The sequence below is a fragment of the Bos grunniens genome, chromosome 12, assembly GCF_055505025.1.
Source record: "Bos grunniens cultivar Pamir isolate PY7600 chromosome 12, Bosgru_T2T1.0, whole genome shotgun sequence".
Lineage (NCBI taxonomy): Eukaryota > Metazoa > Chordata > Mammalia > Artiodactyla > Bovidae > Bos > Bos grunniens.
In genome coordinates, this window is record NC_141176.1 from 78,349,675 (window position 1) to 78,366,455 (window position 16,781).

Consider the following 16,781-nt stretch of genomic DNA (forward strand, 5'->3'; position numbering starts at 1 on the left):
CAAAATACGTTAAAGTATCTTGCATTCCTTGAGATTATTTGCTGCCAAAGTTTTTCCTTTGAGGAATGCTTTTCTTATGTTATAAAGCCACATCCCATTTCTCATTTATTGAAACTGAGCAAGCAACAGAGGGAAAGGACGAGGAAAAAGATAAAACGGAAAAGAGAGAGAAAAGGAATAGATTGAGGAAGGAAATAAAGCTAAGGAAGGAAATATTAAATTACTAAGGAAGAAAGAGCAAATCAAACCTGAAAGGAAGACACTAGGCAGGTAACCAGAGACCAAAACCTGGAGCCTGTCATGTGTACAGAACAGAGATATTGTGTAAAAGACTCGATGGTTGTTTATTTAGTCTCTCATCCCTGATTTGCCTTTCTTTCCAAACTCTCATCTGTGATGCAGAAGCTGGGTCTGTGCAAGTCACTGCAAGAGTTCAGAGACTCTTTTGCCAGGTGGCCTTTGTTAGGTCCTGCCAGTAGAGGGCACTAGAGGGAGACTGAAGGTGGGAAACAGCTAATGCGCTACCTGATTCTGCTACTAGCATCACCTCGGTACTGGGACCTGACTCCAGCTCCCAGCTATTAGCACATGGAGAATGAGCCCCATCCTGCCCCCTCACAAATATGACCAGCAACCGGACAGTGACCTCTCCTCAGAGGTCTGAGCATCAATTCTTCAGGGCCTCTCTTCCGAGTTCTCAGGTCTGGAGATCTGTCCGAGGATATGGTAGCTGCTTTCTAAAATCATTACCCCAGTGTTTCACTTTTCTAGCCCTCTAATCCCTATTAATACATTTCTTGTATTAAATCCTTTCAGTTAAAAAATATTGTTTTTCTCACTAGGCCTTTTCTTCTCATGGACTCCTGAGAAATTCAACTTTAGCCATCAACCTCCTGGCAGTCTAAATTCAAGTCTATTTTTTTGATAAGGGACTCCAAAAATGCTGAAACAACTACGACACAGTGAAAATGATTGTGTTTTCTACCCAACTAAAATATGGAGCTATAACCTGGGTTTGGAATATTTTAATGGTTGGCCATCATAAAACAAAAACAAAAACAAACAAAGGAAACAAAACAAAAAAAAATGACAGTTCAAATAAACTTTTAAAATGAAATATAAGATTATTGGATATATTATTTAATAGTGCATTCTAAAAGTATAGTTAAGTACCTCAGTAATTTTCAGGAATGAGAAAAGAAACTAAGAGAAATATCAAGGGAGGTTCCTATCAAATTTTACATGGAAGGATACATTGACAATTGAACATAAATGGAAACGGCTAAAATGGTGAGGGTCTTACCATTATCCATTCACAGTCAATAACGGTGCTCAACCTGTGTGCAATGGTCAGGACAGTGCACTGGGCAAATATCTCATGAATTTTTTTTTGTATTAACTCATCAGTTCTAGAAACAAAGATGTTGATTTAGTTCAGTAAAGACAGGAAAAGCAGACTTAAGACTTAAAAATATCCTATGATATTTTTACAATGTCTTTTAAAGTCAATACTTTAACATATAGTCTTGTTCCTAAAAAAACTAAGTATAAAAAGTCTACTTAGAAATTTACTATTTTTCATAAAATGATGGAAAATTAGTCTTCCCTCAACATTGCTTGAAACTATCAGGAGCTGGATTTAGGAATTCAGCTTTCTTATGGTGCCTCATAATGACATTAACACCATATAACATGTCCTGGTTTTATCCTTTGTTTCTGGAATTAATATTATCAACGATATCCATGAGCCAAGCGAGCACTTAGAAACATTTTGAAGATTCACTAAATGTTTTCCATTTACCACATTTACAAGTCAGTTCAAGATTTCCAGGGGCTCAGCTCCACACCTTGGATCTACGTATGATGTGGCTTTGTCAAGAATCAATATCTGATTCTTCCTGAGAATAGTCCTGGCAAGGCACACCAGTTGTTTCTGACCAACACTCAAGTTCAATCCAGATTCTGCTAATTCAGTATTCATTTTAGCAGGAAGACCTTTGATGGATTCTTTGAGTTGTACCTGTGGATACAGAAAGAATGACATTTTTCTAAGCAAACTGCTACTGAAGTAGACAAGCCTCTTAGACATAAGAGCTTTGACATGCTCAGGACTTCTTATGTATCTTACATGTATAGCCAGGTGGTGGGGGAGAGCTCCTTCCAATGAGTGTTCACTGAGAAAGATGATGGAGTCAACTCAGGACAGAAAGATCTCAATGTCTCCCATTCCCACCACAGGACATCCATCAGAAACCCACCTAGGGGTTAGTTAAGGGAGTCTATCAAAAGGTGAAGCTATTTCTCCCAATGTGATTTAAACATAAAGGTTAAAAGGATCTTTATGGTTGAGTCAAGTTTCCCAAAGTACATTTTGCATAGGAATTCGTACACTAGAGAAAAATTTTCAAAAATTTTACAGAAAATCTTGTTCTCTGAAGATATAAGCTTATTGGCCCTTTACTATTTTCTAAAGTTCAATATATGCAAGTTCAAGCAATGGCAAACTGCCCCTTATACATTAGTAATCCTGGAGCCCATTCTGATGATGGTTCTTTCCCAAGTTTAATCCTACAAATACTGGACCAGTCAAGTACTTTTCCTTCAATGTCATAAATGCATTATAGTGAATGAAAACACATGAAAAATAAAATACAACATTTTATTTCCCAAAGCATACGGATACAGGTTATTGTCGTCCAGTTGCTGAGTCCTGCCCAACACTTTGCAACCCCATGGACAGCAGCATACCAGTGTTACCAGTTTGGTTCAGTCACTCAGTCATGTCCAACTCTTTGCGACCCCATGAATCTCAGCACGCCAGGCCTCCCTGTCCATCATCAACTCCTGGAGTTCATTCAGACTCACGTCCATCGAGTCACTGATGCCATCCAACCATCTCATCCTCTGTCATCCCCTTCTCCTGCTACCCCTAATCCCTCCCAGCATCAGAGTTTTTCCAATGAGTCAACTCTTCACATCAGGTGGCCAAAGTATTGGAGATTCACCTTCAACATCAGTCCTTCCAAAGAAATCCCAGGGCCGATCTCCTTCAGAATGGACTGGTTGGATCTCCTTGCAGTCCAAGGGACTCTCAAGACTCTTCTCCAACACCACAGTTCAAAAGCATCAATTCTTCAGCACTCAGCCTTCTTCACAGTCCAACTCTCACATCCATACATGACAACAGGAAAAACCATAGCCTTGACTAGATGGACCTTTGTTGGCAAAGTAATGTCTCTGCTTTTCAATATGCTATCTAGGTTGGTCATAACTTTCCTTCCAAGAAGTAAGTGTCTTTTACTTTCATGGCTGTAGTCACCATCTGCAGTGATTTTGGAGCCCCCCAAAATAAAATCTGACACTGTTTCCACTGTTTCCCAATCTATTTCCCATGTAGTGTTGGGACCGGATGCCATGATCTTCATTTTCTGAATGTTGAGCTTTAAGCCAACTTTTTCACTCTCAACTTTCACTTTCATCAAGAGGCTTTTTAGTTTCTCTTCATTTTCTGACATAAGGATGGTGTCATCTGCATATCTGAGGTTATGGATATTTCTCCCGGCAATCTTGATTCCAGCTTGTGTTTCTTCCAGTCCAGGGTTTCTCATGATGTACTCTGCATATAAGTTAAATAAGCAGGGTGACAATATACAGCCTTGACGTACTCGTTTTCCTATTTGGAACCAGTCTGTTCTTCCATGTCCATTTCTAACTGTTGCTTCCTGACCTGCATACAGATTTCTCAAGGGGCAGGTCAGGTGATCTGATATTCCCATCTCTTTCAGAATTTTTCAGTTTATTGTGATCCACACAGTCAAAGGCTTTGGCATAGTCAATAAAGCAGAAATCGATGTTTTTCTGGAACTCTTTTGCTTTTTCCATGATCCAGCGGATGTTGGCAATTTCATCTCTGGTTCCTCTGCCTTTTCTAAAACCAGCTTGAACATCTGGAAGTTCATAGTTCACGTATTGCTGAAACCTGGCTTGGAGAATTTTGAGCATTACTTTACTAGCATGTGAGATGAGTCCAATTGTGTGGTAGTTTGAGCATTCTTTGGCATTGCCTTTCTTTGGGATTGGAATGAAAACTGACCTTTTCCAGTCCTGTGGCCACTGCTGAGTTTTCCAAATATGCTGGCATTTTTGGAAATGAGTGAGAAAGTGAGTGCAGAACTTTCACAGCATCATCTTTCAGGATTTGAAATAGCTCAACTGGAATTCCATCGCTTCCACTAGCTTTGTTTGTAGTGATGTTTTCTAAGGCCCACTTGACTTCACATTCTAGAATGTCTGGCTGTAGATGAGTGATCACACCATTGTGATTATCTGGGTCATGAAAATCTATTTTGTGCAGTTATTCTATGTATTCTTGCCACCTCTTCTTAATATTTTCTGCTTCTGTTAGGTCCATACCATTTCTGTCCTTTATCAAGCCTATCTTTACATGAAATGTTCCTTTGGTATCTCTAATTTTCTGAAGAAATCTTTAGTCTTTCCCATTCTGTTGTTTTCCTCTCTTTCTTTGCATTGATCGCTGAGGAAGGCTTTCTTATCTCTTCTTGCTATTCTTTGGATCTCTGCATTCAGATGCTTATACCTTTCCTTTTTTCCTTTGCTTTTCACTTCTCTTCTTTTCACAGCTATTTGTAAGGCCAGTGTTCCCAGTCCTTCACTATTGCTTAGAGTTTGCTCAAACTCAGGTCCATTAAGTTGGTGATGCCATCCAACCATCTTGTCCACTTTTGTACCCTTACCCACCTGCCTTCCATCTTTCCCAGGATCAGGATGTTTTCCAATGAGTCATCTCTTCACATCAGGTGGCCAAAGTATTGGAGCTTCAGCTTCAACATCAGTCCTTCCAAGGAAAATTCAGGGTTGATTTCCTTTAGGATTGACTGGTTTGATCTCCTTGCTGTCCAAGGGACTCTCAACAATCTTCTCCAGAACCACAGTTCAAAAGCATAAATTTTTCAGTGCTCAGCCTTCTTTATGGTCCAATTCTCACATTGGTACATGACTACTGGGAAAACCATAGGCTTGACTACATGGACTTTGTCAGCAAAGTGATGTCTCTGCTTTTTAATATTTTGTCTAGGTTTGTTACAGCTCCTCTTCCCAGAAGCAAGCATCTTTTAATTTCATGGCTGCAGTCACCACCTGCAGTGATTTTGGAAATAAAGTCTGCCATTGTTTCCACTGTTTCCCCATCTACTGCAATGAAGTGATGAGACAGGATGCCATGATCTTAGTTTCTTGAATGCTGAGTTTTAAGCCAGTTTTTTCACACCTCTCTTTCACTTTTATCAAGAAGCTCTTTAGTTCTTCTTCACTTTCTATGATTAGGGTGGTGTCAGATGCATATATGATGTTATTGCTATTTCTCCCAGCAATCTTGATTCCAGCTTTTGCTTCATCCAGCCCAGCTTTTCACATGATGTACTCTGCAAATAAGCAGTGTGACAATATATAGTCTTGATGTACTCCTTTCCCAATTTTGAAGCAGTCCAAATTTTGCTTTGGAACCAGTTGTTCCAAGTCTGGTTCTAACTGTTGTTCCTTGACCTGCATACAGGTTTAGCAGGTGGCAGGTAAGGTGGTCTGGTATTCCTATCTCTTTAAGAATTTTCCTCAGTTTGCTGTGACCGACATGGTAAAAGCCTGTAGTGTAGTCAATGAAAAAGACATTTTTCTGGAATTCTGTTGTTTTTTCGATGATCCAATGGATGTTGGCAATTTGATCTCCAGTTCCTCTGGCTTTTCTAACTACAGTTTATACACTTGGAAGTTCTTGGTTCATGTACTATTGAAGCCTAGCATGAAGGATTTTGAGCATTACCTTGTTAGCATGTGAAATGAGTGCAATTTTGTGGTAATTTGAACGTTCTTTGGCACTGCCTTTCTTTGGGATGGGAATGAAAACTGACTTTTTCCAGTCCTGTGGCCACTGATGAGTTTTCCAAATTTGCTGACATATTGAGTGCAGCACTTCCACAGCATCATCTTTTAGGATTTGGAATAGCTCAGCTGGAATTCTGTCACCTCCACTAGGTTTCTTCATCATGATGCTTTCTAAGGCCCACTTGACTTCGTGTTCCAGGATGTCTGTCTCTATGTGAGTGATCACTTCATTGTAGCTATTTGGGTCATTAAGATCTTTTTTTTTTTTTTTTTTTTTTATAGTTCTTCCATGTATTCTTGCCACTGCTACTTAATATCTTCTGCTTGTGTTAGGTCCATACCATTTCTGCCCTTTATTGTGCCCATCCTTGCAGGAATGTTCTCTTGGTATTTCTAATTTTCTTGAAGAGATCTCTGGTCTTTCCTTCTCTATTGTTTTCCTCTATATCTTTGCATTGATCACTTAGGAAGGCTTTCTTATCTCTCTGTGCTATTCTTTGGAACTCTGCATTGAGATGGGTATATCTCCTTTACTCCTTTGCCTTAAGCTTCTCTTCTTTCCTCAGCTATTTGTAGGCCTTCTCAGACAACCATTTTGACTTGTTCCATTTCTTTTTCTTGGGGATGGTTTTGTTACCACCTCCTATAGAGTGTTACAAACCTCTGTCCATAGATCTTCAGGCACTCTGTCTTATCAGAACTAATCCCTTGAATCTGCTTGTCACTTCTACTGTATAATTTGTAAGGGATTTGTTTTAGGTCATATCAGAATAGCTTGTGGTTTTCCCTACTTTCTTCAATTTAAGCCTGAGTTTTGCAATAAGGAGTTCATGATCTGAACCACAGTCAGCTCCTGGTCTTGTTTTTGCTGACTGTATAGAGCTTTTCCATCTTTGGTTGCAAAGAATATAATCAATCTGATTTCAGTATTGACCATCTGGTGATGTCTATGTGTAGAGTTGTCTCCTATGTTGTTGGAAAAAGGTGTTTGCTATGACCAGCACGTTCTCTTAGCAAAACTCTGTTAGCCTTTGCCCTGCCTCATTTTGCCCTCCAAGGCCAAACTTGCCTGTTACTCCAGGTATCTCTTGACTTCCTACTTCCGCATTTCAGTCCCCTATGATTAAGAAGACATCTTTTTTGGTTTTAGTTCTAGAAAGTCTTCTAGGTCTTCATTGAGCTGTTCAACTTCAGCTTTTTTGGCATTAGTGGTTGGGGCATAGACTTGGATTACTGTGATACTGAATGGTTTCCCTTGGAAATGAACTGAGATCATTCTGTCATTTCTGAGATTGCACGAAAGTACCACATTTTAGACTCTTTTGACTACTTTTTTTTCAGCCAAACAAAAATAAATTGGAGACTTGAAGCCAGGCAGCCTGGGGATAAGTCTTACCTGGCTGTGCCAACTGGGTAAGTTCCTGAACCTACTCTATCTTATTTTCCTAAACTCTAAGTAAGACTATAATATAATTATGAAGGTGTGTACCTCCTAACAGTGTTAAGAATATTAAATGAGTCAATATATGCAGAATTTGTAACAGATCAATATATATTGCCCATTATTAATAATGCTATCGGCTAGCCCCTCCTCAAGTTCTGCTTCGCTTTTCTCCTTTGCATGTATCAGCACTGAGATTTTGTTACATATGCATTGGTTTGCTTTTCAGCTTCTCCAGGAGAATTTCAGCTTCAGAAGGACAGACATTTTGTCTCCTGATGACTGTGATAGCCCCAGAATCTGAAACATTGCCTAACAAGCTCTCAGTAGATATTTGTTGGCTGGATGAAGGTGGGCTTCCCTGGTGGCTCAGTGGTAAAGAATCTGCCTGCAAAGCAGGAGACTTGGGTTTGACCCTGGGTGAGATCCCCTGGCTAAGGAAATTGCAACCCACTCCAGTATTCTTGACTGAGAAATCCCATGGGCAGAGGAACACGGCAGGATAGAGTTCATGGGATTGCAAAGAGTCAGACACGACAAACAGCAACAACATGAATGAAGACATAAGTGACTCTAATTGCGTGACATACCTGTTTTTGTAAATTAGAAACTAAATTCATATGGATAAATAATTTATATCTATCACTGCTTTCTTATTAAGTGTAATTGTAAAAAGGATATATTCTTATAACAATTAACTGACTCCAAGATATCATATTACACTTTAAACAAAGGAAAGCACTGAAAAACTTATAATTTAAGGAAAATAGAACAAATAATACCTATTTAAAACTATACATCTCAGTATAGAATACTTCAGATTGTTTTTGAGCTTGGGAAAATAATAGAATATAGCAAATCTGAAAAACAATAAACTGGACTTATAAGGCAGCCTGTCTCCATCATTGCTATGTGCACTCTGTGTAGTAGGTGCTGATGCCCCTCATAGGAGGGGAACACAGATGTCAAGTGGTTTCCAAATTTTGTGGAACTGTCTTACTTTTCAAAAAGAAAATCTGGTGTGAGTCAGAAGGAGACACTGAAGTGCAATCAACAGATGGGGAAAAGCTTTTACTAGAGCAGGGCCAGCAGTAAAGGAAGTTCACCTAACACAAGGCCCAGGGAAATGGACATGTGACCTGTCTCCACTGCAAGGACTGAACCACGTGGTTCTTGATGCACAGGCTGCTGATACCCAGGTTTCTGTATCTTGGTTTCCTGTGTGATGAGACACACTTGTGTCCTAACAGAGACACTATCAATGTCAGCCATTTAACTGTGCAATTTCTTCCCAGGTTTGACATGACATTGTTGTCATTGTTTAGTTGCTAAGTCATGGACCTTACGGACTCTAGCCCGCCAGGTTCCTCTGTCCATGGGATTTCCCAGGCAAGAATACTGGAGTGGATTACCATTTCCTCCTCCAGGGAATATTCCTAACTCAGGGATGGATCCCACTTCTCCATTGAAGGCAGACTCTTTATCACTGAACAACGGGGGAAGCCCCCATATTATATTCTTAATTCCAAATCTCAGTATATAAGGTGTTTTGTTTTTGTTTTTTAACAGAAGCAACATATCAATGATTCATTTCCAGAGTTTTATATACTGTGATCTTTGAACCTCTGAGTGATAAAGTGCTTCATCCTCAGGCACTACTCATTTTATATTTTTGGAGCTGCCTTTCCTTTTTAGCATCCCTATCAGCACTAATTTCTGATGAACTTTCATCAGTTAACAGTAAGTTAGCAAGTTTTCAGTACATGAAAAATGTATTTTCAGCATATTTTGAAAAATAACCAAGATGAGACAGGCAGCATCCATAGAACTGTCTTCCTTCTGAATGTCCATCTCTGCCAAGGAAGAAGGAGGAAACAGAACTAGAGGACTTAAAAAAAAATTTTTTTTAAGCCATCTTTTCCTTTTAACTGAAGTTTATAAAGAGGAAAACCAGTGGTTCCCTCCTGCTCATTCTCAGGTTAACTCTGTGAGTTTGGATTCACATATCCAGTTAGGCATCATTTACAAGTTAATAACTAGGGGTTTTGGTTCACTTAAAAACTGACTTCATTGATTTAATGATACCGCTTGATAAAGGTGAAGGAGGAGAGTGAAAAAGCCAGATTAAAATTCAACATTAAGAAAACTAAGATCATGGCATCTAGTCCCACCATTTCATGGCAAATAAAGGGGAAAATTTAGAAGCAGTGATAGATTTCCTCTTCTTGGACTCTTAAGTCAGTGTAGATGGTGACTATAGCCTTGAAATTAGAAGATGATTGCTTCTGGGCAGGAAAGCTATGACAAAACTAGACAGTGTGTTAAAAAAGCAAAGATATCACTTTTCTGACAAAGGTCCATATAATCAAACCTATGGTCTTTCCAATAGTCATGTACAGATGCAAGACCTGGACAATAACAGAGTGCTGAAGAATCAATGCTTTTAAATTGTGGTACTGGAGAACACTATTGAGAGTCCCTTGGAAAACAAGGAGATCAAATTAATCAATCTTAAAGGAAATCAACCCTGAATATTCTTTGGAAGGACTGAACCTGAAGCTGAAGCTTCAATACTTTGGCCACCTGATGCAAACAGTTGACTCATTGGAAAAGACCCTGATGCTGTGAAAGATTAAAGGCAGAAGAAGAGGGAGACAGGATGAGATGATTGGATGGCATCGTTGATTCAGTGGACATGAACTTGGGCAAAATCCAGGAGATGGTGAGGGACAGGGAAGCCTGGTGTGCTGTACTCCATGGGGTCAGAGTTGTACGTGACTTAGCAACTGAACAACAATAACTTAGAGTGATAAATCACCCCTTTATTCAGATTCTCTTGGAATTACTTCTTTATCACATTTGTATGTTTTTCAATGAAAGATTTGGTAAGTTTTCTTTAAAACAGTCATATGTAATCAATTCCTAGAGAAACATAATGACGGGATGATTTCTTTAAGTGGTATCATCAAAGTTAACAGAATTAATTCCAGAAGCAATACATGGGAACCACATACTTCACTTCATGAAATAAGCTCAGGTTTCTGTATTTTTATAGAAAGTCCCAAATGTAGTTTAAATATAAATAGATCTTAGTATTATCTACCACTTCAGCATTTTTATAATTTAGATTAACATTGCCTCTCTGTTCATGAAACAATATGTTCTAAAATTCTAGAGTAATGCTACCTGAGAATTTGTGAAAAAAAATCTCAATCTGGGAAACAAATATAAAAATAATTTACCAGTACTTCCAGTTATTTTTTTAAGATGTGTCCCAATTTCACCATTAAATTTGTCCTGTGAATTCAAGAGTAGTGGATCATCCTATTGTTCTTTACATTTAATGGTTAACAGCTCTACACACCTCTTCTCTTGTAGAATTTTACTGTTAAAGACTCACAAACTTAAATGAAATCAGAGGCACACTGCTTTTCAGGAAGAGAAGGTGAAGCAATCGACCCAATTTAAGAAAACAAAATCCACATGCTGCTGAAAAGCAGGGTGGGTGTATAAAGACTCAGTTGTGACATCCTTCAGAAACCAGAATTACTGGCTGGAAATGGTCATACCTCTAAATCTGCCTGCTCATAGTTAAGGCTCATCTGTATATTACAGATTTCAGAGCTTCCCTGAAAGGGTAACAGTAAATGACAACCACACCAAATCAAACCAATGTGAACAATCAATCTCTTAGATTTGTGTAATAAAAACAAACAAACAAAAAAGATTAAAGAAATATGCCAATGTCTCTGAAATGAAAAGATCAATCAAATATTTAGCAGTTACTTATGTAGAGTGTGTTTTTCCCTGTTTTTCTCTAAGAGTTTCATAGTATCTGATCTTATATTTAGGTTTTTAATCCATTTTGAGTTTATTTTTGTATACAGTATTAGGGAGTGTTCTAATTTTATTCTTTTACACCTAGCAGTCCAGTTTTCCCAGCACAACTTACTAAAGATACCACCTTTTCTCCATTGTATATTCCTGCCTACTTTGTCATAGATTAGTTGACCACAGGTGTGTGAGTTCATCTCTGAGCTTTCTATCCTGTCCCATTGATCTATATTTCTGTTTTTGTGCCAGTGCCATACCAACCTGATTACTCTAGCTCTGTATTGAACTGGCCAAAAAGTTAATTTAAGTTTTTCCATAAAATCTTATGTAACAAACTTTTCGGCCAACTCAATAATATATTCTGAAGTCAGGGAATCTAATTTCTCCAGCTTTGTTTTTCTTTCTTAAGACTGCTTTAGCTACTTGGAGTCTTTTGTGTTTCCATTAAAACTGTAAAATTTTTGGCTCTAATTCTATGAAAAATGCCATTGGTAATTTGACAGGGATTGTATTGAATCTGTAGATTGTTTGGGTAGTATAGTCATTTTCACAATATTGTTTCTTCCAATCTGAGAACATGGTATATACCTCCATCTGTTCTGCATCGTTTTTGATTTCTGAGCAGATGTTCCAGGGTTCTGTTACCTGAATTAATGCTACGGCATTAAAATGACATAATTGCCAATAAATAATCATTATAAATTCCAACTATATAATTTATCTTTCTAAACACTTTCCTATGATATCTCTACATTTTATTGGTATGATCTTGTTTACATCTTTTAGTTAATAAGGAAAAACTATTATTGTCTCTACTTAGTAGATGTTCCCTAAGACCAGAGGAATAAAATTAATATTTGAGTGTAATGGAGTAATTTTAATTCACTAAGTCACTAGTAGAATTTAATCCCAGTTTTAACATCTAATTGAGTACTCTACTAAGGACAAGATAATGTATTTAATTTGTTCAGGGTTTCATGGAAAAAGCTAAAATGAAAACATGTTGCATTGTATTGTTGATTTTTATCATCATCAATACACACATTTTAAGTGCACCCATGTCATCAGTGTTTTTCTAGGAGGTAAATGAAGTCAGTGAAACTGATACACTCCCCTTAATTATCTGCAATGCTTTAAATGAAAACACACAGATACTGATGCTAACAAGTTAATTACAGTTACTATTAATAAATTACCTCTTCTAAGGCATTCCATAGTTCCTCATCCATATGTTCATTAAAGGGATCCAGATTTTTCCTCATTGTTCCAGTGAATAAAACAGGTTCCTAAATACTCCAAAATAGTGAATGTTATTATTGTAACCTCTTTTAATTTTATTCCAATGTGTACAGAATATCAAAATTAAAATATAAAACATCTAAATTCATTAATGATAAAGTTACAAGTGTATGTTTACAAAACAGTATCTCTAAAATAATTTTCTATTGTACAAAGTGTTCTACAAAATATCTTCCAGACTATTGAACACTAACAGAAGAAAGTGCTGATGTTTTTTCATCTTAATAAAAAAATGAAAACAAAGAAAGATTTGATTTTTTAAAAAAATGCCATCCCAGTAATAAATATCTGCTTAAACACACACACAAACTGAGGAAATAATTACATGAGAACCTTAACATCAAGATCTACATAAATTAACTCTCAATCCTGGTGTGACTGGGAAATACCAACAGCATGGTTAGTAGAAGTTTGTGCCTCAAAGCAAACTACTAATATTTACACAGTGGCACTGAAGAATAAACTAAGCTATTTTCTCCATTTTGTCTTCTAGGACCTGTAATCTCTCCATATATGTGAAATGAATACCCCACACATCCAAGGGGGACATCATTTCCTGAAGCCTGTGGCTCCTCTGTCCATGGAGAGATCACCTCTGATTCTGCACCAGGTGATCCCCATGTTCTCTTACCTGTGTGTCAGGATGACCTGCCTCACAGGACCTCATTATTCACTGCAAGTCCAGGAGGACCTGAAACCCATTGTGATGTGAGCCATAATGAAATTATTTAACCAGCTTTTCCTGTTTTACTTCTGGAGGAGCCACAAGAAAATTACTGGAAATATATGCCTCCTTCTGAGTTTCAAGAAAAAATCTTCTACATAAGCTACTGTAGGCCATTTACATTTTCTTCTGGAAGATTCTAGTAAGCCATGTCACAAGAATATGAGCAGCAGTGAAGAGGCCAATTGGCTCCTTTCAGTGAAGAGGGCAAAACAAGGGGAGGTACACGTGTGGGAACAAGAGGAGGCCTGACTCTTCCACAAATGCCCGGAACTGCTCAGAATCACCATGTTCAAATCCTGCCTGGACATGGGGCTGGACTTTCCTCATCACTTCACAAAAGCCCGAGAATAAAGATGAAGACAGACATTTCTTTTCCCTAATCATGAGGAAGAATGATACTCAGGAAGCCTTCCAAACCTTCCTTCAATATGGTCAGTCTGGTCAGAGAGAAATGAATGCAGAAGACTTAGGGTCTGCCACCAAAAAAGATGTATCCCTGAGCAAAATCCACAATCAAAAAGACATTATAAAGGGAGATTTATTCACACAAAAATGATTAAGTGGCCAATATGCCTCCAAAGCACTGAAAATCACTAGTCATAGGATATATCAGAATGAGTAGTGAACTGAACTGAACTGAAAAATGCCAAGACCAATTTAAGGTCTCCCTTAAAACTCTTGAATTTAGAATCAAAAACTAAACAACCACATAAACAATGGTAAGCATTTCTTGTCAGGGGAATAACCATCATTCTACTTCAGATTTTTAGAAAAACATGTTCAGTTCAGTTCAGTTCAGTTCAGTCGCTCAGTCGTGTCCGACTCTTTGCGACCCCATGAATCGCAGCATGCCAGGCCTCCCTGTCCATCACCAACTCCCAGAGTTCACTTAGACTCACGTCCATCTAGTCAGTGATGCCATCCAGCCATCTCATCCTCTGTCATCCCCTTCTCCTCCTGCCCCAATCCCTCCCAGCATCAGAGTCTTTTCCAATGAGTCAACTCTTCACATGAGATGGCCAAAGTACTGGAGTTTCAGCTTTAGCATCATTCCTTCCAAAGAAATCCCAGGACTGCTCTTTGTAATTATAAACACTAAGATTCCCACATGCGGGCAATTTCTCATCCTTCAGCTGTCTCCATGAGTTTTACATAAAAGACGTGGCCAGGCGAGGAGGGGAGGCTGGTCCCCAATCTTCCTCCTCCTTCTCTTCTCCATCTTCCTTCCATTTTCCAGATCCGTTCAAGTAAGCAGGCTACTTCCTGAATATAATCTCAATCGGTGTGCTTTCTGGGGGACATATTTAACTACTTCAGATCCTGAGCACAAAGAACACACATACTTCAGCTTCCTGTTGTGTTTAAGGAAATTATTTAAGAAGAAATTTCATTTTTGCTTATTTCTGAAATTTTGAACAGAAATTGAGGAGTAACTTCTTAAGAAGTATTCATCTTTGAAAGTTCCCCCCAGGACTGACAATCTATATCTCCACTCCCCTGTCTTTGGTTCCTACCCAGGTCCTTAGTGTTATTATAACTCCCTCAGTTCTGAGAGAGAGAGAGAGAGACCGTCCTGGAAGTTCATCACTGCTTCCAGGATCACAGGGAGCAGGGATTCAGGGAAGATGATGTGGGCCTGGCTCACCTAAGTGGGGCAACTCAAAGAAACAGCACTGGGCTCCCCCTCTGCAGAGTCTGCTCTCAGCTTCCTAGGTTCCCTAAATCAAGGCATTGAGACACAAGTATCATTGCTTCCTACTTGTTTGGCGGGGAAAGAGAGACATAAGTTTTCTGTACTTAGACAAGTAACTTCAAATAATCACAGTAACAGACTTTCTCCACCTCTGAGCCAGCAAGACATTGTAAAGAGAAAGGGATCTTGGCTGGGGAGGGATACGATTTTGACTATTTTCTCCTGTCACTTATTAGACCATGACATATAAGTGAGTAACATATTTCTTAACTGCTGCTGCTGCTAAGTCATTTCAGTCATGTCCGACTCTGTGCGACCCCATAGATGGCAGCCCACCAGGCTCCTCCATTCCTGGGATTCTCCAGGCAAGAACACTGGAGTGGGTTGCCATTTCCTTCTCCGATGCATGAAAATGAAAAGTGAAAGTGAAGTCACTCAGTCATGTCTGACTCTTAGCGACCCCATGGACTGCAGCCTACCAGGCTCCTCCATCCATGGGATTTTCCAGGCAAGAGTACTGGAGTGGGGTGCCATTGCCTCCTCCGATTTCTTAACTGATACTGTCCAAATGAGGGACAGGGCAGTAGGAGTAGTATCTTATGGCTTTGCTCCATGATTATTCACTCTTGTTATAGTTTGGGCAGTTCTTTTGAGTGGGATGGTAGAAAAAATGGGGAAAATATCTCATGAGTACAACATTGCCAAAGAATTGATGTTTTCAAATAGTGGTGCTGGAGAAGACTCTTGAGAGTCTCTTGGACAGCAAGGAGATCAAACCAGTCAATCCTAAAGAAAATCAACCCTGAATATTCACTGGAAGGACTGATACTGAAGCTGAAGCTCCAATACTTTGGCCACCTGATGGGAAGAGCTGACTCACTGGAAAAGACCCTGATACTAGGAAATATTGAGGACAGGAGGAGAAGGGGGGTGATAGAGGATGGGATAGTTGGATGGTATTATTGACTCAATGGACATGAGTTTGAGCAGGCTCCAGGAAATAGTGAAAGACAAAGAAGCTTGGCATGCTGCAGTTCATGGGGTCACAAAGAGTCCGACATGACTTAGCAATTGAACAACATTTATTGAAAAAATATAAGTTTGGAATCAGACAGTTCTATTGTTCACTAGTTATTAGACCCAGGGTAAGTTATTAATCTTCCCAAGACTCAGTTTGCTTACTGGAAATGGGGTTAGCCTTGTGGGGTTGCCCTGAGAATCTGGAACAACAGTGAAGTTCCTCCTGTGATGCTAACATGGACCAGGAGCCCAGCACAACAGGGGATAATGAAAAGCCATGTTTGTTAAACTGCAAATGTAGTCAATGGATCATGAAATCAATATAGTGCCTTGTGACCATCATTTTGTCTTTTATATGAACGAGAATAGAACTGGTAGCACAAAAGACATCAGAGCACAGAGCAAGAGTAATATTGTTTTGTGAAATTTTTTGTGCCTGTGTGCATGTGTGTGTGTGGTGTACATGCACACATGAAATAATGTTATGAAGCAGTTTCATGGACCACAGTCAACAGCCAGTTGAAGTCACAAGCAGAGCAATTCAGTGCTCAGGATCTGGAGTTGGGAATCTCTTTAATTTGAATCCTGTTAATATAATTTAGAAATTTTATTTGTATCATTTGCAAATTTTTTCTTCTATTCCATAGGTTGTCTTTTCAGTTTTTTTTTTAGTGATTTCCTTTGTGGTATAAAACTTTTATGTTTAATTAGGTCACATTTGTTTATTTTTGCCTTTGTTTCCATTATTTTAGGGGACAGATCCAAGAAAATATTGCTGTGATTTATGTCAACAATTATTATGCCTAATTTTTCTTCTAGGATCTTGTCTGACAAAGTATCTTGTCTTACAGGTCTTTGGGTCATTAATT

The 16,781-nt window shown here is 38.7% G+C and overlaps 1 protein-coding gene across 1 annotated transcript in view; it reads right to left on the reverse strand.

The window, feature by feature from the left end:
• LOC147361950 (ATP-binding cassette sub-family C member 4-like) overlaps window positions 1–16,781 on the reverse strand; it is a 177,833-nt gene that overhangs the window by 18,743 nt on the left and 142,309 nt on the right. Inside the window, 3 exon segments of the mRNA XM_086330256.1 lie at window positions 1,304–1,409; window positions 1,848–2,020; window positions 12,370–12,459. Of these exon segments, the coding sequence (XP_086186382.1) occupies window positions 1,304–1,409; window positions 1,848–2,020; window positions 12,370–12,459 (369 nt within the window).